At 45.5% G+C, this 13,820-nt stretch overlaps 2 protein-coding genes across 4 annotated transcripts in view; both read right to left on the reverse strand.

The window, feature by feature from the left end:
- Positions 1-2,043: 2,043 nt before the first annotated feature.
- OSTC (oligosaccharyltransferase complex non-catalytic subunit) lies at positions 2,044-5,984 on the reverse strand. Its single transcript, XM_050337766.1, has 4 exons — positions 5,786-5,984; positions 5,529-5,622; positions 3,998-4,195; positions 2,044-2,707 (listed from the first exon to the last, which is right to left on the reverse strand). The coding sequence occupies exons 1-4, from the start codon at positions 5,922-5,924 to the stop codon at positions 2,689-2,691; spliced, it is 450 nt and encodes a 149-aa protein (XP_050193723.1). The 5' UTR covers positions 5,925-5,984; the 3' UTR covers positions 2,044-2,688.
- Positions 5,985-9,232: 3,248 nt separating this feature from the next.
- The window catches only part of RPL34 (ribosomal protein L34), a 174,635-nt gene continuing 170,047 nt past the window's right edge, over positions 9,233-13,820 (reverse strand). The window contains exons 1-5 of one of the 3 annotated variants that reach the window (XM_050338707.1): positions 13,099-13,108; positions 12,076-12,151; positions 11,877-11,976; positions 11,027-11,130; positions 9,233-9,359 (exon numbers count right to left, since the gene is read on the reverse strand). In XM_050338707.1, the coding sequence (XP_050194664.1) occupies positions 9,275-9,359; positions 11,027-11,130; positions 11,877-11,976; positions 12,076-12,140 (354 nt within the window). In that variant the 5' untranslated portion in view covers positions 12,141-12,151; positions 13,099-13,108 and the 3' untranslated portion in view covers positions 9,233-9,274. Of the gene's footprint in view, positions 9,360-11,026; positions 11,131-11,876; positions 11,977-12,075; positions 12,152-12,875; positions 12,887-13,098; positions 13,109-13,820 lie in introns of those variants that run through there. The other 2 variants (XM_050338706.1, XM_050338705.1) reach the window with 2 other exon arrangements.

A 13,820-nucleotide genomic window follows, 5' to 3' on the forward strand; every position in this document is an offset into this window, starting at 1 on the left:
CTGTTACTGTTCCACAATTTGCAGGAGTCTGGAAAATGCACTGGGGGAGGCAGGAAAGAAATCAGAGTGTTTGTTCTTTCTTATCTATTTTTCATCTTAACTCATTCAGATATAAGATCACTTAAGGGTTCATATATGTATATACTAACTTTCAAAAGCTACACAAGTTATTTATCTCCTCTTGACTATATTGACTAGGTATCATCAATCAGATATTATACTGAAGCCTACAGAGAAGCCATGGATTCAGTATTTTCTCCAGGAAGAGGGCCAGAAAATCAAACCTCTCCACTTCAACCTGGCTCTTTTTATTTCACTTGGAAGCAGGCCAAATTTCTGGTTTTAATCATGAAAAGATGTGTTCCCATAAGCTCTGCTTCGCCTTTACCACAGTGTTTCAATTTTATTTTTAAGCTCCCACCCACAATTTAGTTCAGTTGAACCTTGAAGATATGAACACAAAACAAAGATGGACATTGTCACTAGTTACTGAAGTTTTCTTTCAGTCACTGAAATATTCCTATTACTATTCCAAGTCCCTACACTAGAGGCCACCTGCTGTTACCTATAGAGAACAGCAGACAGCTGTAGAAAGTACCAGGCTTTCTTTAACTGAAAATGGGATTCCTGTAAAGCACAGCAATACCTCTTCTTTGCACGTTGACAGTGCTCAGTAGAAATTTTTCCTTGGGTGACTCGAGAAGCCTCCAACCCACATCCAAAATGAACCCATCTCCAGCTGTGTATTCTGCAATCTTCCTACCCAGCATGCGTCTTATTTCTGGGTGGTCTGTCTTCTGCTCTGCATTTGTTTTCCTTCTTCTCTCTGTGCCTCATACTTTGGCAGATAATCATACCAGACCTAGCTTGTAGCCTGTGACTAAAGAAACATAAGTGATGTTCGTTCAGCCTTCTTTGTTGCAGACAGTCACTGTCTTAGTTCTGGGAGAGTAAAACTATCTTCTACCTTGCAATTATGTCTGCTTTATCTGTTGTTTCAAGTCACGTCATCTGGCGGGTAATTATAATGAAATGCACTGCACAGAGCACAGGCACTGAACTATGCCTTTAAAACCACTGTTTAAGAGCATGCTCAATTTAGAACCAGCTGCAAATTTGGGAGGCTGAAGCTGAACTGCAGTGGAACAAGTACTGAGCCAGAGAATCTTGATTATATTCAGATGCATTAAAAATTTGATCTGTGTATCCAGTTATTTACTTACATAACATCAGTACTCCCCCTTGAAGGTAAGCACGTGTCTCATCAAAACCAGAGTGACCAAAGGACAAGTGCTTCTAAAAGACTGGAAACATTGCAGTTATGAGCCTCATAAAACAGGTTAAACAACCTTAAATCATAATGATAAACACGTAAGATGAACAGATGCAAAACTGTCACACTGTACATAAAAATGAGAGAGTAGAAGTGACATCCCGAGGGCAGATGACTAAAATCTAGCTTAGAAATCTGATAAAGTATGTGACCAGTCATGCTTACTTCACAATGACACGAATAAATTACTTTTCTCACTGAAAATTATTATACTGATTGAAATAGTGCATCAAAAAAACATGGCTTAAAAAAACAAACAAAACCAACCAAACAAAAACAAACAAACAAACAAACAACCCCCCAAAAAAACCAAAAAACCCCAAAACCCCCACATTTATGGAGATTCAGAGGCATCTTTCCTTCCTCCAAAATGCAATACATTACTTGAATGAAACATATCAGCAACATTCAATCTTTTAAAATTAAGTTGGAACTTAATCTTTTAAAATTAAGTTGGAACCTTGCCCCTCATACAAAAAAGCAGCAGCTTCAAAAGTAAGTTTTCTTGGTTACTGGTAAGAGTATGTTGTTTGCATACAGTACAAGTTCAAGGAAAATGAGGTTTCTTGTCCCTGATATTAAAAAAGAAAATAAAAAATATCATTATCTAACAGCGAAAAAGAGAGCTGAAATTATACGGTCATGGTATGGCATCTCAAGTCTGGATGTAGAACAGTCCATGCACACAAGAAAAAGCTCCACAAATGGCATAGAATTAAAATAATTTTGTAGAAAATAAGTTTTATTTGGCTCCTTTTGTACACTTTTTCTTAAAAAAAAAATGCACATTCATACAGTTTGCCTTTCCCAGTGCATGTCTGGATTTGCTCACATAGAGCCATTAATATCAAGGCAAAAGGTGCCTTTGAAATAATTTCAGACACATGGTATTTCATCTGTGAAACATCCAAAGTTACTAATTTTCTGATTATAACTTGGAAATATTGTTTCAGGTGTTTCTTCTCTGATTCACACATGTAATTGTGCCACAGAGGGAAGAGGAGACAGACCTGCAACAAAGAACTGTCAAGTCAATGGCAAATACTCATTTTAGGTAGAGCTAAAGGTAACTTCATACTGAGTTGGGATATAAAAGAAATACTCAGCTAGGTAACTTCTCTTTTTCAAGAGCTCTACATCAGAAATGATAAAACATTGCTGGAGTACTACAAATCAGCCATTGGTAGTGAGAGTTTGTTTGCAGAGGAAGCACTCTTTCCATAGGTGTTTCTCATGGCCAGGTCTCTTTGCTGTTGTTGATGGTGACTATTGAACTTGTTTCTTCCTGTTTCTTCTTAAAACATTTCATGAAGAGAAGTAAATTCAGCTTGATCTTTCATACACCACAAGAGGTACTAACCCATCAAGTAGCCCCTACAGAAAACAAAATAAGTCAGAAAAAGAGCAAACACAGGCAGCACTCCTCAAAAATCAGGAGATATACAATCTCAAAACAAAACTGTAAACTGCCAAAACAACTGCTGACCAAGGCTATTTGGCCATCTTAACTACACACTCTTTCCTCAGTTGATTTCCTTCAATGAACACTGAAAATGGATGAGCCTATTCTAAATCCAACTTTGATAATTGTTTGGAATTCCTGAAGCCCACGCTACACCCTATGAAAGGTTCTTTATTCGTAACCTTTACACAAACTACCATTGTTAAGGTATTCAAACATAACCTGATCTTTTCTGATATTCAACAAAAATCTGTTCTCTTTTTTCCTTCCATTTCTCTGAAGCCCTGTTTCTTTAATGAATTTCAGAAAGGGACCTCTTAAGACACGTGTGTACTCAATGAAACAAAAAAATACATAGCATCAATGAAGCAAGACAATACAGAGCAGGTTCCTATCCAGCTCTCTGCTGCCAGGGTTCACGTCTGTGTTATGAAAGAAAACTTTTAACTATGCTGCAGAGGCACAAAAAGGAAGAATGACTGTCACTATTAAGTCAACACTCCATGGAGCTGCTCCAAAACTTAGGTACCAGTACTGCCAGACATCCTAAATTAAACAGATGGACTGAAAAATAAAGAGGGGGGAAGAAACTGGAAAACCTGCATTTGGATATTTGGATTTTGCATAGTCTGAAAGCTCCAGATCTTTCCTACTTTTTGATCTGTGAATACAGACGCATTAAAACACCACATACATTGCATGCTCCCATGTTATATTCAGTTTTCCAGCAACAACAACAATGAAAACCCAGACATCATCTTTACTTTAGGACTGCTTTGGATGTTTCTGAACACTTATTACTGTTACCATCAATTATTCTAGTTATGATCTCTCAGGGACACTGTCCCTATAAAGAACTCACCTTTCTTTGACACTTTCTTCTTCCCCAAAGCCCTAATTTTTAACTACTTTTACCTGACCAGTACATATAATGAATTTTCAGGTACACTGACCAAGTCAGACTCACTAATCGTATTTTTTTACATACCAGGAACTGCCACCCTTTTTTAACCACAGCACAATCTCACAGTAGCTGGCTCCCAAAGCATCCCACCTCACTCAAGGTGTTCCAAAAAAAGTGCTGAAGAAAGCAACTTAGAGTCAAGCCAAAGATCACTGTATTTGCTGTTACTCCTAAATTTAACATGGCACACATGAGCCCACAAGGAGAAGAGAAGCTGAAAGATAATTTAATCACTTACGGTAATTTCATCCTCATGAAAACTCTGGCCATGAAGAAGCTCAAAAGCACGCTGACAAATCCAATAAAGAGCAAAAGAAACCTATTCAACTTGGGGATATTTGGTGCATTGGATCGATCCAGAATTATGAATCCTAGCCCACCCATTGTGAAGAGGAAGCTGGATGCGAGGCCTTCCATAATATACTGTCCATTTACTCTAAAGGAAAAAAAAAAGGGTGAAGGGAGGAAGAGAAGTCCAAAAAAGATTAAAGAAATTATTTACATTTCAAACCCCATCTACTCAACCTGTTTTTGCTGTATAAACACACGGGATGATTCATTTTGATGGCTGACTTTGTAAATAAACGTAATCAGGAAACCGACGTTATACAATTGCATCAAGACTTCACTATGTAACTTATCCCCAGGACTGACAGTCTGCAAGGTGACCAGTCAAACACACCAGTGGATTTACACACAGAAGTGTACACTAATGGCTACTGCACAGGCTCTTCAGTTTTCAGAAATATCTATTTCCAAGCAAGTCCTTGGTTAAACAGATGGCTCAGGGCACGGAGCCTGGAGCACAATCTCCTGCTTCCCACAGTCAGCAAACCATTTTCCTATCCTTGTAATTAGCAATACTAGCAACCTCATAAAACTGGCACTGCTGAAACTACTGTGCATGCTAGTACAGAAACAGAGATTATCCTTAATGCCTCACATTCTGAAAACAAACAAGTTGGTCTTCTTTCACGTTGTTTACACTGACTTGCGCTAAAGGGCAAGCAACTCCCTGCAGCAGCCAGATTCATCCGCGCTGGAACAACCCAAGCCAGTCCAAAATACATACTGTATCCAGTCCAAGTCAAAATCTGTACATCAGGCATGCCACAGACCTCACAGATTCAAACAACTTTTTTGGCATTTAACAAAAATCCCTATTTGTTTCCACATACATAGAATACCCACAGCTACGAATGTAGATTTAGCCATCCTCAGACCAATCTGTTTCTAAGAGTTTCTAGCTTGTTTTCAGTAAAAGGCCCCAAGAAGAGACCGTTGTTGCATACCTGTAATTATGTTCCCCACCCTCAGACACAAGAGTCCCAATTACACTGGAGTTTAAAAGGCCAGAACCAGAAATTTCACAAACATCATGTGTGCTGCTATGAAAAACGATCAAATGTATCTGCATCCACTATAAAACACAACTTGAACAGCAGGAAACAGAAGTATTGCCAGCTCCAGACATGGGGTTTTTTGTGGTGTTTTGTTTGTTTTTTTTTTTTTTTACCAGAGTTTTCCTTTTTTAAAGTTTTAGGACTCAGTTTTTCAATTTCAATTGTCTTCGATGCTGGTTTGGGTTCTTTTGTGTTTTTTGTTTGTTTTGGTTTGTTTGTTTGTTTTTTACTATTTGCAAAACAAGACCTGATATAGAACAGTTCGTGCCTTGCACAGAGAGCTCAAAAGGAAAAAAAAAAAAGAAGTAGATGCACAGCTCTGTAAGGCGGAGTTTATTCCCCCCGTGCTCGGGCACCTGCTCCTACCTGTACGCCAGGAAGGCCACCGGCCTCTGATGTCCGTGTTCGTCTGTCATCGACCCCACGCTGGGAGGCTCCACGATCACGTCATAGATAATTCCTGCGGGAAGGAAAGCAAGGGACCGCCTTTGACTCGCAGCAGCGAGAACGGCCCTGGCCTCGCAAGGACGCCCGGGGCTGGCAGAGAGTCGGACCCGGGCAAGGATCCGCCGCCCGGGGCTGGGACGGGCCGAGGAGGAGCCGCCCCGTGAGCGGGGCCTCACCTCCGGTGATGAGGAAGTAGGACACGACCACCAGCGCGTACACGGTCATGGCCGAGGGCATGTGCACCCAGCCCGGCCGCTTCAGCTTGATGTTGGGGCACTCGAGCACGGCGAAGGGCAGGCGGTACAGCGTCTCCATGGCGGCGGCGGTGGTGCGGTCCCAGGGGCAGCCGCGGCACCGCTGCTCCCTCCCTTCTTCCCTCCCTTCTTCCCTTCCTTCCTTCCCTCCCTCTCCCTGCCCGGCTCGTCCCGCCGCCGCCGGACCCTCCACGGCCGGACACGAAGGCGGAAGCGGAAATGGGCTGCCGCGTCCTGACAGGGGAAACAAATTGACAAATTTTTTAAAACGACAGACTGAACAGAACACTGGAAATCTAGGCTCCAGCGGAACTGACAGGCATAAAAGAAAAAGTATTTTTTTTTGTCTGCGTAAAAACTTTGGAAAGGCCGCTCGTCCGCCGCCGGAGGTTCTATCTGTCTTACTCACCTGCCAGGACCCGGCAGACCTGACGTGTCTGTGCCGGGTAATCGCTCGGGGCTGTGGGCGTGGCCGAGGGCGTGGCCAGAGCGCGGGCCCCGCCCCCGGGCCGGGCAGCCACGTGTGCGCCCGGCGGGTCCCGGCGCCGGGGATGGGGCTGGGAACACGCGTGTGCCCGGCGGGAACGCCGCCGGGGATGGGGCTGGGAATACGCGTGTGCCCGGCGGGAACACCGCCGGGGATGGGGCTGGGAACACGCGTGTGCCCGGCGGGAACGCCGCCGGGGATGGGGCTGGGAACACGCGTGTGCCCGGCGGGAACACCGCCGGGGATGGGGCTGGGAACACGCGTGTGCCCGGCGGGAACGCCGCCGGGGATGGGGCTGGGAACACGCGTGTGCCCGGCGGGAACGCCGCCGGGGATGGGGCTGGGAACACGCGTGTGCCCGGCGGGAACGCCGCCGGGGAGGGGGCTGGGAACACGCGTGTGCCCGGCGGGAACGCCGCCGGGGATGGGGCTGGGAACACGCGTGTGCCCGGCGGGAACGCCGCCCCTCGGCACCGCCAACACAGCAAGGTGCATAGGAGTCTCACCCCAGTGCCTGTGTCTGCAGGAGAGTGGGGCTGGGATGCCCCTCGCCCGCACCTTGGGATGTGGTGGATGTGGTGCCCATCCTGAGCCGCAGATAGAGGAGACACCGGCAGCTGCACAGCGAGAGCAGGGGGAAAAGGCACAGCCCAGCAGTAGCTGCTGAGAGCACCCGCGCATTACAGACCAGCTCACACACTCCTGCAAGCATGCAAACACCTCATCCATCACTCGAGGTCAGCCGCACCAGGCAGCACTTAGGGGAGGAACTCCCTATTTTCCGTGGAAGCTTATCTAGTTCCTCTTGCTTCACTGAGAGCTTTTCACTCCAGGTCATAGAGTGCATTTAAAAGTGCATTTAAAAGCACGTGCTCCAGCTGAACTCGCCCCACCTCGCCAAGCCATTCAGCCTACTTCCCACTGCACAGCCCTGCCCAAAATCACTGCCCCCATATCCGCACGGCACCGTCTGCTGAAACTGTTAAATAAGAAATTAAGAGCCTTCTTACCATTTCGCTGACATTTTGTCTAACGACTGCTTTTATTTCTGCCGACAGTGGCAATACCACTTCTAGCTCAGAGCTGCTCTCAGTGCAATCATGTAATATATCACTAGCTATTTTGAGAAAATCTCCCTCCCTCTGTGCCTCTCAACAGACATTTATGACACTTACCCTCATTATTCCAAAAGTATTCTCCCTCCATCTTGCCTCCTTTCCAAAAGCCTGAAGGAAAACTCTAATCTCACAGCTTTTAAAGCAAAACAAGAGCACCTTTGGGGCAGGTTAGACATGCTTGCCCTACTTGCTGCTTCTTGCTTTAAAACTGTTTTTCCAGCATGCTGAAGTACTGAAGTTTGTACTAGCACAGGAAGAAAACTAATAAAATTTTAACCTCATAAACTAACTATAGTAACAGCACCTAAAAACGTCAGGGTACTAATGTGAGTCTTAAATAAACCTCCTTTAATTAGACACAGCCTTTGCAACAAGTTTTAGCATAACCGGAGCTGAAGAAAAACCCTTCATTAACCTGAAGTTGTAACATTTATTTTGAGAACACTGACAGAATCATTTTAACAACTTGGGACACTGTGAAGAAATTATTGGAGAGGTACAGCTTGTTTCACCATGCCCGATGTTAAATCAGATTCCCTGGATTGTAGCCACCTCCTGTTGTCACACCCAGGAGGTGAGTTGGCAGGCACCATACCCAAAGCACCAGCTTGCTGCCACCCAAAACGCAGGGCTTTTCACCAACTCAGTCTTCTGTCCTCTTTCTTGGCCAACTGTACAGCCTGACAGGCTGCAGAGTTGGGCACAGTGTGATGAGACAGCATGCAGTCAGGAGGGGCCTGCACACATCTCTCAAGAGCCACAGCCTGAGCACTCCACAAGTGACCTCAGAAAAACCCCTTGGAAGGGCACCCTCACTGCTCCCAGTAAGTCTCTGCACTCAGTATTTATTTCTCCTCCTTCCTTGTTCTCATAGTGGAGCTCACCACTTTTTGAAAAAAGTTATTAGCAAAAATAGATAAAAATAGATTCTCGTCAGACACTAAAAGCAGTTAAAAATTCAGAGCTGGGGGTGAGGAATACCACTGCACCCACAGGTAACACAAGAGTTACCCTGAGTGTCTTAAAGCATTAGAGGCACATTTAGAGCTCTCTACAAAACAGAATGAAGCAAAGCCATTTTCACTTTTTACATTACCATTACGTCCTTGGTGATAAACCATCAGAATTTTGGTTCAAGCTTCAATACCAGAGGCCTAAGTTGCTCCTCTAAAACCTAATCTGGAAGTCATTAAAGGTCTGCCTTAGCTGCACCCTGGAGCTCTGGTAGTATCATACCTCTGAGTGCTGACCCAGCAAGCACCCAAAGAACAGAATACACCAACTGCAGCTTTCTTTCAGGAAATCCAGATATAGGACTGTGCAATTGTCTGGTGGGTACAGCAATGGTTTTGAGAAGTCAGACTATTCCCCCCGCTTCAGATTCAAGTAACAGTAAACGTATCACATACAATTAAAAGAAAAAAAAAATCTACCTTAGGCCTACACTAGCTCTCCTCTTCTTCACCTGACCTTTCTTCTAAGCCAAATTCTCCGATGATTTCATATACAGCTGTTGCCACAAAGAAAGAAAACCTGCGCTGCTCAAAGTTACTCTAGTCCCTCCACAGGACTGTGAAGTGGAGCTGAGAGTCCAGTTTAACCAGACCTCCTTCCACCTGCTTGACTTCCCTGTAGCACACAGTACAGAATAAAGCATCCCGACTTACGGGTTTTGTTGCACCAAACCCCAGTTCTGCATTCTATAAGCTGTGAGAAGCAGCTCCTACCAGCTTTGAACGGAACATGGGATGACAGGACACAAGAGAAGTGGAGCTTTCATTTATTGGGATGAAACTACAAATAGATTCACTTTGACTTCTGGCTCTGTGCTTGTGCCTTCAGTACTTTCACAACAATCTTCTGCTCCTCAATAAGAAAAGCTCGCTTGATCCTGGAAAAGAAAAACAAGTTAAGGACATGTATCTACCTACTTCAGTAAAAACACAAAAATAACACAAGTTACAATTAATTTTGCAGTCTCCAACATCCACTGCATGTGGTGCTAGTTCCACAATTACACAAAAAGGGAAACTGTCCATGTTCTTGCCAGCAGCAAGTGACAGAGACAGTGACAATGGATGAATGTAGTGGTTTGGGGAAGAAGGCCTACTGTGCCTACAAATTTAGGGTGAGTGGCTTGTAGGCAAGCAAGGTAATACACAATGGCTGAACACTGGGAAAATTACTGCCTCCAACTCCGAAAGCAAAAAGCAGAACTCCTAACTGGCAAATTAATTTAGCTGCATTTAAAGTCATCATTGGTGTGACCAGTCACGGTCAGCCCTCTTCCACAGAACTATGGGAAACTCCAGGTACATCCAGTTATCAAAAACAGGAACAGTTCCTCTGTCAGGATTAAAGCTCCTTTGCACATCAACAGGGAAAAGCCTAGCAGGTCAATTCATGCCCAAATACAACTATTTCTGGAACTTATGCAGGGCCAGCATGCACATGGACAGACCTGTGCAACAGTACTCACCTATCAATGGCCTACCTGATGGTTTTGAGTTAAAACACAAATACACCATGCACACTTTTCTACCTTTGAACATTTAAGTACCTTCCCTGTGGTTACTTTCGCAGTACACAAAACCTAACAAAGATGTCTAAGGAGGAGCAGGAGAAAACCCAACCATTACAAGGAAGGAGCTGTGTTTTTTTGTTTAGGCAGACTAAGACATATTCGTGCATTTAAAAATACCTATCAATCTTACTAAGTGTTTGGGAAAACACTCGGGAGGAAAAAAAGATGGTTTTCAACTCAGTGAAGTTATGGTTTGGATCTGCAGCTGTAACAACTCATCTTCAGTGGCATCTAATGCAATTTAAGAACTCTCATGTGCCAAAAAAACCAACCAATCAACCAACCAAATAAAAAATACCCACCACCTGAAAAACCCAACAAAAAACAAAACCAAAAAACCCCACTGTCATTAGACTGCTGATACCAGAGATCTGCTTTGGTTGTCATTCACAGAGATGACATAATTCGACATCATTTTTTGTCATACATTTTTCCTCAAGCTTTTGCCAAGGAAGTATAGGATATACAGCTGTTACACAATAAAACTGAATTTAGTGAGGTCCAGCAAAGGCCATCTTAAAGCTTAATCACATAAAGATGCTTAACACACAACCAAATGATATCTCTGAATCCCAAAACACTACCAAGAAGTGAGAAATTCAACTAAACTTGCACTAGTAACTTTATGTAAGACAAAAGAATAGGACAGCAGATGAGAAAAGTCTACGGGGGCTCAACACAAAACAAAAATGCAGCACGAGCAGACTTTTAGCACCCAAGCAACCGTGCAGTGTAAGATCACGAAGAACATGAGGTCTCTACAAAGGAGCTCCATATACAGTAGGTAGCTCAGTTCAAGGCACAGGGACAGACGCTGCTGCCCACATGCTCCAAGCTGACCCTCTCCACTTCACTACACCAGTGTCAGACAAGAGCCTTCAAAGTTCCAGCCCACATTACAAAAACGCAGAGAGATGTAAAAATCTCACATAAAGTATAACCTCAAGAGTGAAGTTCCCTCTCTGTAAGCTTACCTGTCACGGACACACTTGGCACACATGGAACCACCATAGGCCCTGCTAACGTGCTTCTTCGTTTTGGACAGCCTCATGAGAACTTTGGGGCGCACAGCGCGGACCTACAGAGAGCAAAAATGGGAGGTGTGTCGTAAGGCAGTGATTTTGGGTAACAGCCATATAAAAAGCAACATCCCTTTCACAGTTTTTAAAGAAAGGCAGCAACTCCCGAAGTTGACTTGATATTCAAGATGCTAAGAAGTGGCTGAAGTCACAGCTCATTGTACGTGCCACGTTCAGCACTCCCAAGCTGATCTTTTTCTTTCTACCATAGGGTTTTGCCAAGAGATTTGTAAAAAAACTGTTTACAGTAAGAGACTGTTTTCCCAAGGAACTGCTCTAAGACTAACATAACTCAAGCATTCTGTAACTGTTTAAAGCAATGATGTTACATCAAGAGATCATTTGGAAGAAAAATATCAGATGAAAAACATTCACTTCTCTAAGTTTTCTAAAGCTTGGCTTACCCTTTTTTTTCCTGCAAGTCTAACAGGTCCAATATAGATTTTTAAATCTGCTACAGAATCACCTGGTCCAGCTTTAAAAATTTCAGAGTTCCACGTTATAAAACAAGTAGGTTCAAATGTAACAGTAATGCAAGTCTCGAGCACTAAAAAGCAGTTACTGTTCGAGTTTCCAAAGCTCATTTTGCCAGTTAAATCTTGCAACATTTGGATAAGAATATATTAAAGAAGTTATTACAACAAGAACTCAGCAGTAAATAGGTACATCATATTACTTGAAATGGCTTTTTTGAAAAAACGTTGCTATGGAGAAACACCCTTGTGCCAGCCAGGCTCATACTTACACCACGAAGCCTTCCTGGGCATATCCCACAGGCTGACTTGGGTGCCTTCCCCACTTTCTTGGTGTAAAGGTAAACAATCCTGTTCCCGGGTGTTCGGGACCTGAGCGCGGCAGAAAAAAACCACGCAGTTAACGTAACAACTAAACCTCAGTTGTCACCTTCTTACAATGCCGGTTTCCTTAGAAACCATCTTACTTACAGTCTGGTCTTGTTGGAAGCTGTGTTGTAGGACAGCCTACGGCGGTAGGTCAGGCGCTGGACCATTTTTTACACCTAAGGGAGCCAAAAACAAAGCAGCGCTAGTTTAAGGGTTGGGTGTCTGCATGGAAATTCGCATATCACAGCACCACCCGTGCTGAACCACTGCCCCGGGTGTAAATCAGCAGCTGTCCGTTCTGTATCAATAAAATTCGAGCGTTTCCCCATCAATGACAGCCCATAAAATTAGAAAAAAACAGCAAAACAAGTGACAGCAGGTACAACATGGTCTGCAACGAGGATCCATTTGAACTAACTTGAACGCTGCTCAATATCCTTGTCTTGCCCATGTGATGTCGTGCTCCCCTAAGGAACTGCTTAAAGCTTGAGCAGCTGTGTATTTTATAATCAGCATAAACCTCGGATTTTATAATCCTATTGCTCCAACCTGAACTTGCCAATGAAAAGTCATACTGTATTACCTGAAAAGGCTCTTTGTAATGAAAAAACACCGCTGTAGACGAAAACCCTTACCAGTCAGGGTCATACTTACATCACGCAGATATAACTTTTGTAATAAGCTGCGTATTTTATAACCACCACAAGCTGCACCGGCAAGGCCGCAAACTGAGCAGCAGCAAGCCGTATAATTTCCTATCTTATCCGAGAGCAAGCTGTGTTAGCCACAGCCCAGGCACAGACCGCTCCCTGCGGCCCGGCAGACGCGGGCGCTGCCCGGCAGGCCCGGCCTCTGCCATCGGGCAGCTCTGCCGCACCGCCAGCCCAAGCGCGGGCGGCAGCGGCGCCGCCGCCCCCTGTGCACAGCCCCGCGGTGCCTCCGGCCGCCCTGGCCGCCCGCCCTGCCGCGGATGGGGCCGGATGGGCGAGCGCAGCCCCTCGGCCCCGCCGCCATACCTGCCGCCGCCGTACCCGGAAGAGGAAGCGGAACCGCGCGGAGCAACACTGAGAAAGCTGCGCGCTGGAACCCGGAAGGAATAGCATCCCCCGGCCGCGGTGGCGTAGGGGCGCCGCCATGTTGTACGGAAAGGAGGGGCAGGGGAGGAGCCATGTTGTACGGATGGGGTGGGGCGGGGCGGGGCGGCGCTGGGAGCGGCGGGGACCGTGCGGGTCACGGTGGGGCACGAAAGAACCCGCTCTGCCTCAGGCGCTCCACCTTTCCCAGGGTTTCTCTGCACCTCTGCTTACCCTCCCCCTGCCCCCCCCCAAAAAAAAAAAAAAAAGTTTTGTGTTCCCTCATGGTATTTACGTAGCTGTGGGCCCAGAAACAATTTCTCAGGCTGCCGTTCTGAGCTCTGCATTGCAGGTCATTCACACGTGGCTTTCTCGTGCCAAACCAGCAGGGAACACGCCTGGAAGCTATGTGTGTGTGTCTTACACAAAACTTCCGCAGGGAAAAAAGCTGGTCTCCCCTCCCTGAAGGCTGCGCCCCTTCTCCTGCCGGAATCCCCTGGATGCCATGCCTGGAGCACCGCAGGGCTGTCCCTGCCGTGCTCCCTTCCCCTCCCGGACGCTGCACCAGGCTGGCAGGCTGATCCTGAGACTGGGTCCTGTGGAGAGCAACACGGCACCCACATTTGTCTGGCACTCCCTCGCTGTGCTGGCACTGCACTGGGTGGAAAATTCTTGTGCCCGTTTACCAAGACGTACTTCCACTATCTTGTATGCTCCAGGGCAGGTGCTCAAGCAGGAGCAAGAAGATATAAAACTTTCTCTGTTGGTCAGGCC

Source organism: Myiozetetes cayanensis, unplaced genomic scaffold (assembly GCF_022539395.1).
Source record: "Myiozetetes cayanensis isolate MyiCay16 unplaced genomic scaffold, myiCay2020 scf7, whole genome shotgun sequence".
Taxonomy (NCBI): domain Eukaryota; kingdom Metazoa; phylum Chordata; class Aves; order Passeriformes; family Tyrannidae; genus Myiozetetes; species Myiozetetes cayanensis.

Coding starts and splice junctions, on each gene's coding strand:
- OSTC (XM_050337766.1), bottom strand. CDS start 5,924: ATGGAGACGCTGTACCGCCTGCCCTTCGCCGTGCTCGAGTGCCCCAAC. Junction 5,623..5,785: donor CTACTTCCTCATCACCGGAG/GTGAGGCCCCGC, acceptor TCCTTCCCGCAG/GAATTATCTATGACGTGATC. Junction 4,196..5,528: donor GTGGCCTTCCTGGCGTACAG/GTAGGAGCAGGT, acceptor TTTTTCCTTTAG/AGTAAATGGACAGTATATTA.